Source organism: Nilaparvata lugens, chromosome 6 (genome assembly GCF_014356525.2).
Source record: "Nilaparvata lugens isolate BPH chromosome 6, ASM1435652v1, whole genome shotgun sequence".
NCBI classification, from domain to species: domain Eukaryota; kingdom Metazoa; phylum Arthropoda; class Insecta; order Hemiptera; family Delphacidae; genus Nilaparvata; species Nilaparvata lugens.
The window spans coordinates 35274001-35285084 of NC_052509.1; the positions used below are offsets into that span (position 1 = coordinate 35274001).

The 11084-nt window shown below is 48.6% G+C and overlaps 1 protein-coding gene across 1 annotated transcript; it reads right to left on the bottom strand.

Moving 5' to 3' along the window:
* Positions 1-6308: 6308 nt before the first annotated feature.
* Positions 6309-7529, bottom strand: LOC120352026. The gene is made up of 2 exons (XM_039431433.1): positions 7134-7529; positions 6309-6974 (listed from the first exon to the last, which is right to left on the bottom strand). Exons 1-2 carry the CDS (start codon positions 7527-7529, stop codon positions 6309-6311), a joined length of 1062 nt encoding a protein of 353 aa, XP_039287367.1.
* Between the last annotated feature and the right edge of the window lie 3555 nt (positions 7530-11084).

Genomic DNA, 11084 nt, shown 5'->3' on the forward strand with positions numbered 1-11084 from the left:
CACGATAAACTCAAAATAAAAATATTCTCAAATGTAAACAGGAAATACTAAGATCAATCTCGGGGCATTGGCCGTGCAGTATAGGACATATCAACGGTCTCGAAAATTGTAAAATGGTTGGCGAGTGGCTTTCCAACAATAATAGGTAATCTCTGAACTCAATAGACTAAAGAAATGAATAAATTCAAAATAGTAATAAATTAAGTCTATAATAATAAAATTAACTTAATAGTCAAAACTTCAGTTATTGGTAAAGTTCACTCAAGCAAATCAAAATGGAAGATCAAAGGCAAAATTAGTAATTCAATTAATCATATAAATAAATAATAAAATTAGCTTTATAATCAAAACTTCAGTTATTGGTGAAGTTCACTCAAGCAAATCAAAATGGAAGATCAAAGACAAAATTCGTAATTCAATTAATCATATAAATAAATATTTGAAGTTGAAACTATTAGAATTAATAATTTAATGGGACTCAAGTAAGGAGCTCAAGCCAAGGACTAATAATTTCAGCTCAATAATTCAATCTGACACAAATAAATCAATCAATATTGGTCAATAAGAACTATGAATTTTGGTAAGTTGAGAAAGAAAAATAAATGTAATTACGATATGATATGATATTAGTTTAAACCACAGTAGGTTGAACTAGAAGTTTATGTAATAAATACTAAATAAATTTTATGTAATAAAACTAGTAGCTCGAATCAATAAGGATTGGTCAATCAGAACTATGAATTTCGTGGGATCAGAAAGCAGAATAAATCTAATACACGCAGCAAATAAGATGATATTAGTATGAACAACAGAAGGTTAAACTAGTAGCCCTTCCTGAGTGCTTTCTCCCCAAAGGGCGAATTGGATCAATAATATATAATATCATATCAATAATAATACTTGATTAAGTTCAAAGTAGTAAATATACTGTGACAACGATCTTCTCAGGGAGTATCGGACTTATCAAAATTAAAGTATGTTTTGATTATTAATAATTCAATTTGATGATAATGAAGATAATGTCTATTCATTTATCAATCCGCTCTTTGCTTGACAAAGGACTACACACCAAGTCCCTAATTGAATTAATATCAAAGGCGAGACTTTACAAAATCCAACTAATGAATTAGCTTATGATTTAGAATGTCATCAACTACACAAAAGGAAAAAGTTACTTATAATTTAGAGCGTCATTAACATCACAAAATGGAAAGATAAATTAACTATTAATTTAGAACATCATTAACTACACAGAATGGGAAAATAAATGAACCTATGATTTAGGACATCATTAACCACACAATATGGGGAAATAATTAACCATTAATTCAGAACGTCATTAACTACACAAAATGTAGAATAAATAAATTAACCTATGATTTAGGACGTCATGAACCACACAAAAAATGGAAAAAATAAATTAGCTTGTTAAATGTCAGGGGTTGGATTTACAATAAATTTCTCATTTCTTAAGACATTGAAAATTATATCTAGCTCAGAAGCATTGAAAACAAAACTGACTTTCACCAAAAAAACTTTTATCTAGTGATGAGGTATTTCTTGACCCCACTAGTCACTTTAACAGCTCTCTGGAAGACAGCCTAGGCCTTCGCTGGAGGCAAATAAGAACAAATTTAGTGTCGAAAATAGAGAAAATACAAATAAAACTTTATTCCTCTCACAACAATACAAAAGAGAAGGTGATTATGATTTTAAACAGGACAACCTTGAGGAGGATGAATGGAAAGACTATTAAGCATTCTGAGTAGATTTTTGCCCACACCTTCTTCTACCAGAATTCCCAGTGTCTCTCTGGGCCGGCTAGACTCAGTCGGCGACTGGGGTGGGCCGCAGCAGGGGACGGAAGTCCTGGTGGGGTGTCCGCCAACCACCCTCGTTTGAGTCGGGGGTTGAAACAGGGCCTTGAGTACCTTAGAGAGATGTTTCCCTCTTTTAGGTAAGAGGGGCCGTGCTTTCTCACTGCCAAACAGGGTTGGGCGTGGAGTGAGAGGAGTAGGAACGCTGCGGTGTCCGCAGTGAATGAGGTCTCTGTGACGGGAATAACGTTCCCGATTGTCACTAGACGTCCTCTTGTGTGTCTTGGAACTATTTGCTGGAGTCGGTCACCGGGTCACTATTCTTGGGTACAGGGTGTTTTCCGGGGGTCCGGATCGAACCCAGAGTTGAAGGAAGGGCTTTCCCTAGCCTTTCTCGAGGTCCTCTTGCAATCCCAGAGTGAATCGGCAAGCTACAGGAGCCCGCACGCATGACTTCTCTTCTGATCACCAAGTCCCAATCCTCGGGCACCGGGTGTCTTCCTGGGGTCCGGATCGAGCTCAGAGTTGTCGCAAAGGCTTTTCCTAGCCTTTCTTGAGGTCCTCTTGCGATTCGAGGCTCCGGCGATGATGTACCAAGATGCTGTCAGGTTTTAACCAAAACCTGGTGTGTCGCTGCTGGTTGAAACAGGCAGGCTGATGCCCAAACTCATTGAAAAAGTCGAACAACATTCGTCCAAGTGTGTGTTCAACTGCGGAGCTTCCAGTGTCTGAGATTAACCACCTTTAACCTCAGACACAACCCCTGATCGACAAAGGATTCGGAGTACACTCAAAGCACGAGATGTACTATGTTGCTAGCTGCGCACTGCTTCCTTCACTCTCTCTGTCGACAGCTCACACTGGACACCGGAACTAGACTGCTTGCCTACTAGCCTTTCACGAGCCTCCCTCAGTGGCCGAGATGGAGGGGAGTGAGGATGCGCAGCATTGCTGAGCGGTAGCCCAGCGGCTGGGCTGCTCATTGACCTCTGTGATTTCATCAGAGATAACCAAGCGTCTTATAACAAGCCCTAAATTCAATTCCCCTCACTAGTTATGATATACATCGTGACACACTGTTCCTACTAAGGGAAGGGGGGGGGAAATGGGAAGGTTGTGGGGGGTGAGGATGGAAAGGGTATGTGGCTGACAGATGTCCCAAGACACCAAGTACATTCTGCCGCCTCTCCGCCGGTCACAGAAGACCGAGTAACAACTGGGCGCCAGGTTGGCAACTCGCCAAAAAAAAAAAAAAACAGCAAGCAATCTGGCCACGTCCCCGGCCTAGCTTTTCCAAGGAGGTACTGTAGAGCTGCGCCGTGCTTCCGCATTGCGTGGAAACGCTGTGCTCTCGCACTGCAGAGGGGACACCATGCTTTCGCACTGCAAGAGTCACCGTGCTTCCACACTGCTAAAGGAGGCCATGCTTCCGCACTGCAGGATATAGAGATGCCGTGCTTCCGCACTGCAAGGAGACGCCGTGCTTTCGCACTGCAAAGTGGACGCCGTGCTTTCACACTGCAAGAGACGCCGTGCTTCCACACTGCTAAAGGATACCGTGCTTCCACACTGCAGGATAGAGTCGCCGTGCTTCCACACTGCAAGGAGACGCTAAATTCTTATGCTATAAAGGGACGCCGTGCTTTTGCACTGCAAGAGTCGCCGTGCTTCCGTACTGCTAAAGGAGGCCGTGCTTCTGCATTGCATGATATAGAGACGCCATGCTTCCGCACTGCAATGAGACGCAGTGCTTTCGCACTGCAAAGGGGACGCTGTGCTTTTGCACTGCAAGAGTCGCCGTGCTTCCACACTGCTAAAGGATGCCATGCTTCCGCAATGCAGGATAGAGTTGCCGTGCTTCCGCACTGCAAGGAGATGCTATACTCTTGAGCTAAAAAGGAACGCTGTGCTTCCGCACTGCAAGAGTCACCGTGCTTCCACACTGCTAAAGGAGGCCATGCTTCCGCACTGCAGGATATAGAGATGCCGTGCTTCCGCACTGCAAGGAGACGCTGTGCTTTCGCACTGCAAAGGGGACGCCCTGCTTTCACACTGCAAGAGTCGCCGTGCTTCTGCACTGCTAAAGGATGCCGTGCTTCTGCACTGCAGGATAGAGTCGCCGTGCCTCCACAGTGCAAGGAGACGCTATACTCTTAAGCTAAAATGGAATGCCATGCTTCCGCACTGCAAGAGTCGCCGTGTTTCCGCACTGCTAAAGGACGCCGTGCTTCCACACTGCAGGATAGAAGGCGCTACCGAGATCAATGCCGGCTCATGCAGATACTGGTTCACTGTATCATGCAAGACCTGCATTAGTGAGACCAGAGGCGTCACCGGCTCACCAGTAAAGGCCCCAACACGCACCGTGCTCACCGATCCGAGCTGCAGCCCCTCACACTCCATTTATGGACCCAGGGACTGTGTGTGATAAAGTTCGGGGATGGAGGTTGTCATATGATGGAAATGGAGAGGCTCCTAGTTTCCTAGAGCGCCTTGAGGAATTACAACAAGCCTATGGGCTGGAGCAGTTGTTCCCGGCGCTACCAGAAATGCTAGCGGGAAGGTGTTCCTTATGGATGCGGAACCGGAGAGGGTTCTGGCATCATTGGAATGATTTTGTAAGAGACTTTTGGTCTCGATATTATCCAGCAACTTACGAGGAAGACCAGGATACTCAAAACCTGGGTCAACAGCAGCGTGAAGGCGAGGCCATCGACGACTACGTAGAGGAACTTCATACCCTCATGAGGGGGAGAGGAGATTTCTTAGTCAGCCACCAGCTGCAGAGGCTCTACAAGAATCTTCTACCTCAGTACAAGCTGTACATCAGGGAAACCGAAATCTATTCAGTGGACGATCTGCTCAAGCTGGCCAGGCAGTATAAGAGAATAAAATCGGAGGAGAAAAGTGCTCAACAGAGGCAGCGGGCTGCGAAACAGGAGGAGGTTCGTAAACCTGTGAATTTGCGCCCCGAGCTGGAGCCTACAACAACCCAATGACAAGCAGAGTTGACTCCAGTGGGACCTGTCTGCTGGCAGTGCAAGAAAGAGGGTCACTGGAGGTCAGAATGTCCTGAGATTTCTCTCTGCTCAACCTGTGAGAAGCATCGTCCTAGTTGCACCTGTGAGAAGGACCAGAAGAGGACTACAGACAAAGCTGCCATGGTGAGAAATAGGAACCAGCTTCAACTGGAACCGGAGTTGCAGTTTGACAACAGGCTGTATACTACAGTCGAGGTAGCTGACCACCAATATCGAGCTTTACTCGATACAGGAGCTGAATCCAACTACTTAAGCTTAGCAACGTTTGCAAGCTTAGAAGCAGCTGGATGTGCAAGGAGAACTCCAACAGAGAGGGGTGTGATCTTGGCGAATGGAATAGCAGCGCGGCAGTATGGGAAGGTGGAAATCAACCTGAAAGTCAGCCAAGAGGTGCTACCCAAAGTGATGACAATCATGGAGGGATTATCACCCAAATTTTTATTCGGTATGCAGTTCCTGCAGGAGCACAGGGTGAAAATCGACACCGGCACCCGCACCGTGGAGTGGGAGCCCCAATCAAGGGAGAAGAGTACTTCAACCACCCAGAAAACTGGGAAGGCTGGAGGAAGAGAGATGAAGTCCGGTGCAGCCGTGATAGACATGCAAGGAAAGTGTCCGCAACCCCAGGAGACACGCGTCTTCATGCTGGTATGTGTCCGAGATGTCTGGCTTAATGCACTGGTTGATACCGGGGCTGAGTCATCCTATGTCTCTGGAGAGGCAGCATGATGACTGAAGAAGTCTGGCGATTGCCAGATTAAACCGATTAGTCATCAACTTGTTTTGGTGACTGGAGAGAAGCTTCCCGTGGTGGAGGAGCAGAAGCTGACTGCCGAGGTGTGTAGTAGACGAGTCTTCTGAAGGGTGGTTGATTACCAAGCCAGCCTCTCGCAGCCTACTGAACACTCTAGCTAAATTTAGCATATGAGCCTTCATCGTTTCCCCCAGGACGATGATGTCGGCTCCGTGACTACTGCTTGGCTCAATAACCCGCTGATCGAGCATACTGTCCACCTCCTCGTTTATCACCGCTTGCATAAGTGGATTGCGAGGATACGGACGTTATCGGAATGGCTCAGCTCCTTCCTTCAGCCTGATTTTATGAACCAGGAGGTGAGTTGCACCTGGCACATCTCTGAATTTTTTCAGCTCCGCCTCCAGGAATTTTTCGAACTCCTCCTTTTCTGAAGTGACTGCTGCCACCTGTCCCACTAAAGCCGGAGGCAATATCATCCTCCTCTGCCTTAGATCAAGTCTTGCTTGAATCACTCTCAAATGACTTCAAATGACTGATCAACTCGTTGATCACTGCCACCCTCCAGTAGACTCGTCTACCACACACCTCGGCAGTCAGCTTCTGCTTCTCCACCACGGGAAGCTTCTCTCCAGTCACCAAAACAAGTTGATGACTAATCGGTTTAATCTGGCAATCGCCAGACTTCTTCAGTCGTCATGCTGCCTCTCCAGAGACATAGGACGACTCAGCCCCGGTATCGACCAGTGCATTAAGCCAGACATCTCGGACACATACCAGCATGAAGACGTGTGTCTCCTGGGGTTGCGGACACTTTCCTTGCATGTCTATCGCGGCTGCACCGGACTTTATCTCTCTTCCTCCGGCCTTCCCAGTTTTCTGGGTGGTTGAAGTACTCTTCTCCCTGGATTGGGGCTCCCACACCACGGTGCGGGTGCCGGTGTCGATTTTCACCCTGTGCTCCTGCAGGAACTGCATACCGAATAAAAATTTGGGTGATAATCCCTCCATGATTGTCATCACTTTGGGTAGCACCTCTTGGCTGACTTTCAGGTTGATTTCCACCTTCCCATACAGCCGCGCCGCTGTTCCATTCGCCAAGATCACACCCCTCTCTGTCGGAGTTCTCCTTGCACATCCAGCTGCTTCTAAGCTTGCAAACGTTGCTAAGCTTAAGTAGTTGGATTCAGCTCCTGTATCGAGTAAAGCTCGATATTGGTGGTCAGCTACCTCGACTGTAGTATACAGCCTGTTGTCAAACTGTGACTCCAGTTCCAGTTGAAGCTGGTTCCTATTTCTCACCACGGCGGCTTTGTCTGTAGTCCTCTTCTGGTCCTTCTCACAGGTGCAACTAGGACGAGGCTTCCCACAGGTTGAGCAGAGAGAAATCTCAGGATATTCTGACCTCCAGTGACTCACTTTCTTGCACTGCCAGCAGCCAGGTCCCACTGGAGTCAACTCTGCTTGTCACTGGGTTATTGTAGGCTCCAGCTCGGGGCGCAATTTCACAGGTTTACGAACCTCCTCCTGTTTCGCAGCCCACTGCCTCTGTTGAGCGCTTTTCTCCTCCGATTTTATTCTCTCATACTGCCTGGCCAGCTTGAGCAGATCGTCCACCAAATAGATTTCGGCTTCCCTGATGTACAGCTTGTACTGAGGTAGAAGATTCTTGTAGAGCCTCTGCAGCTGGTGGCTGACTAAGAAATCTCCTCTCCCCCTCATGAGGGTCTGAAGTTCCTCTACGTAGTCGTCGATGGCCTCACCTTCATGCTGCCGTTGACCCAGGTTTTGAGTATCCAGGTCTTCCTCGTAAGTTGCTGGATAATAACGAGACCGAAATTCTCTTACAAAATTGTTCCAATGATGCCAGAACCCTCTCCGGTTCCGCATCCAAAAGGAACACCTTCCCGCTAGCATTTCTGGTAGCGCCGGGAACAACTGCTCCAGCCCATAGGCTTGTTGTAATTCCTCGAGGTGCTCTAGGAAACTAGGAGCCTCTCAGTTTCCATCATATGACAACCTCCATCCCCGAACTTTATCACACACAGTCCCTGGGTCCATAAATGGAGTGTGAGGGGCTGCAGCTCAGATCGGTGAGCGCGGTGCGTTTGGGGGCCTTTACTGGTGAGCCGGTGATGCCTCTGGTCTCACTAATGCAGGTCTCGCATGATACAGTGAACCAGTATCTGCATGAGCCGGCATTGATCTCGGTAGCGCTGGTTGTATCACAGCCTCTTCACTTGGAGGCAGCGGTGTGAGAAATTGCTGCCGCTGCTCTTTTAACGCTCTCCGCAACTCGGAACAGGTGCCGTCTGTGGGCACCAAGTCCAGGAGCAAATCGACAGCGTCTCTGCTCCGCAATCGATACACCAATGAATTGCATGACTCGCCATCTGAAGCTGGTGATGCCTCCTCGGGCAGTTTTCCGAGTCCAGAAGACTCCTGATGATCCTCCTCTACAGGAGGCCACAAAGACGTTGCTTCTTTCGTCTCGTGATAGCTTGCACTAGCTCCATTTCTAGCCTGGTTCAGACTACTGGTTTTGCCTGCCACCTTCCTGTGATGGTCCACAAGAACCTTCCTCAGCTCCGCCATTGTACCCATTGTAGGTAGCCCCGCCGATGCTGCTAGTTCCACTGCTTCATTACGGTAGAGTTTGTAGACCCAGGACACTCCTGGATCGCTGCTGTCCTCTCGCGCCTCCTTGTCTTCTTCAGCACGATTACACTTCTCTTCTGTACTCATTGCTGCTTTTCTCCTCCTACCTTGAATCCCACGTTCGTGTGCCAATCTTCTGAGTAGATTTTTGCTCACACCTTCTTCTACCAGAACTCCCAGTGTCACTCTGGGCCGGCTAGACTCAGTCGGCGACTGGGGTGGGCTGCAGCAGGGGACAGGAGTCCTGGTGAGGCATCCGCCAACCACCCTCGTTCAAGTCGGGGGTTGAAACAGGGCCTTGAGTACCTTAGAGAGATGTTTCCCTCTTTTAGGTAAGAGGGGCCGTGCTTTCACACTGCCAAACAGGGTTGGGCGTGGAGTGAGAGGAGAAGAATGCTGCGGTGTCCGCAGAGAAGGAGGTCTCTGTGATGGGAATAACGTTCCCGATTGTCACTAGACGTCCTCTTGTGTGTCTTGGAACTATTTGCTGGAGTCGGTCACCAGGTCACTATTCTCGGGTACAGGGTGTTTTCCAGGGGTCCGGATTGAACCCGGAGTTGAAGGGAGGGCTTTCCCTAGCCTTTCTCAAGGTCCTCTTGCGATTCTGGAGCAAATCGGCAAGCTATCAGAGCCCGCGCACTGGGCTTCACCTCTGATCACCGAGTCCCAATTCACAGTCACCAGGTGTCTTCCTGGGGTCCGGATCCCCCTCAGAGTAGTCAGAAAGGCTTTCCCTAGCCTTTCTCGAGGTCCTTTTGTGATTCTGAATCGAATCAGCAAGCTACAGGAGCCTGTATGCCGGACTTCACTTCTGATCACCAAGTCCCAATCCTCGGGCACCGGGTGCCTTCCTGGGGTCTAGATCGAGCTCGGAGTTGTCGCAAAGGCTTTCCCTAGCCTTTCTCGAGGTCCTCTTGCGATTCCAGATTGAATCTGTAAGCTACAGGAGCCCGCGTGCCGGACTTCTCTCCTGATCACCAAGTCCCAATCCTCAGGCACCGGGTGCCTTCCTGGGGTCCAGGTCGAGCTCGGAGTTGTCGCAAAGGCATCCCTAGCTCTTCTCAAGGTCCTCTTGCGATTCCGGAGTGAATCGGCAAGCTACATGAGCCCACGTGCCAGACTTCTCTTCTGATCACCAAGTCTCAATCATCGGGCACCGGGTGTCTTCCTGGGGTCCGGATCGAGCTAAGAGTTGTAGCAAAGACTTTTTCTAGCCTTTCTCGAGGTCCTCTTGCGATTCCGGAGTGAATCTGCGAGCTACAGGAGCACGCGCGCCGGACTTCTCTTCTGATCACCAAGTCCCAATCCTCAGGCACCGGGTGTCTTCCTGGGCTCCAGAACGAGCTCAGAGTTGTCGCAAAGGCTTTTCCCAGCCTTTCTCGTGGTACTCTTGCGATTCCAGAGTGAATCGGCAAGCTACAGGAGCCTGCGCGCCGGACTTCTCTTCTGATCACCAAGTCCCAATCCTCAGGCACCGGGTGCCTTCCTGGGTTCCAGATGAATCTAGGACTTGTTGCAAAGTCTTACTCTAGCCTTTCTCATGGTCCTCTTGAAATTCCGGAGTGAATCGGCAAGCTACAGGAGCCCGCGCACCAGACTTCTCTTCTGATCACCAAGTCCCAATCCTCAGGCACCGGGTGCCTTCCTGGGGTCCGGATGAAGCTAGGAGTTGTTGCAAAGGCTTTCCTTTGCCTTTCTCAAGGGCCTCTTGCGATTCCAGAGTGAATCAGCGTGCTACAGGAGCCCGCGCGTCGGACTTCTCTTCTGATCACCAAGTCCCAATCCTCAGGCACCGGGTGTCTTCCTGGGGTCCAGATCGAGCTCGGAGTTGTCGCAAAGGCTTTCCCTAGCCTTTCTTGAGGTCCTCTTGCTATCCCGGAGTGAATCGGCAAGCTACAGGAGCCCGCACGCATGACTTCTCTTCTGATCACCAAGTCTCAATCCTTGGGCACCGGGTGTCTTCCTGGGGTCCAGTTTGAGCTCGGAGTTGTCGCAAAGGCTTTTCCTAGCCTTTCTCGAGGTCCTGTTGCGATTCGAGGCTCCAGCGATGATGTACCAAGATGCTGTCAGGTTTTAACCAAAACCTGGCGTTTTGCTGCTGGTTGAAACAGGCAGGCTGATGCCCAAACTCGTTGAAAAAGTCGAACAACACTCGTCCAAGTGTGTGTTGAACTGCGGAGCTTCCAGTGTCTGAGACTAACCACCTTCAACCTCAGACACAACCCCTGATTGACAAAGGATTTGGAGTACACTCAAAGCACGAGATGTACTATGTTGCTAGCTGTGCGCTGCTTCCTTCACTCACTCTGTCGACCGCTCGCACTTGACACCCAAACTAGACTGCTCGCCTACTAGCCTCTCACGAGCTTCCCTCAGTGGCCGAGATGGAGGGGAGTAAGGATGCACAGCATTGCTGAGCAGTAGCCCAGTGGCTGGGCTGCTCATTGACCTCTGTGATTTCATCAGAGATAACCAAGCATTTTATAACAAGCCCTAAATTCAATCCCCCTCACTAGTTACGATATACATCGTGACAGCATCAGTTACAAATATTCAAATACTCAAATCTAAAAGAATAATAAATTATAAATGAAGTTAGTTTATCCATGGTTATATTAACGATGTGCTAACATTGAATATGCTTGACTATCAATCAGTTACTTAATCTCTGTGTCTCAGGGTTTCAAGTAGGCAGAAGGCCTCCTCCAATAGGGCTTTTAAAACTTGAAAAAAATTTGAAAGATTTTAATGAAATTTGAAAGAGGAAATTACAATGATTAAACTGGACTGGTCAAAATGAAACAATGGGTGGCT

Bases quoted from the DNA above. Each gene is read 5' to 3' on its own strand.
- LOC120352026 (XM_039431433.1), bottom strand. From the start codon at position 7,529: ATGCTAGCGGGAAGGTGTTCCTTTTGGATGCGGAACCGGAGAGGGTTC. The intron at 6,975-7,133 runs GTTCGTAAACCT...ACCTGTGGGAAG, and splicing joins GGGCTGCGAAACAGGAGGAG to CCTCGTCCTAGTTGCACCTG.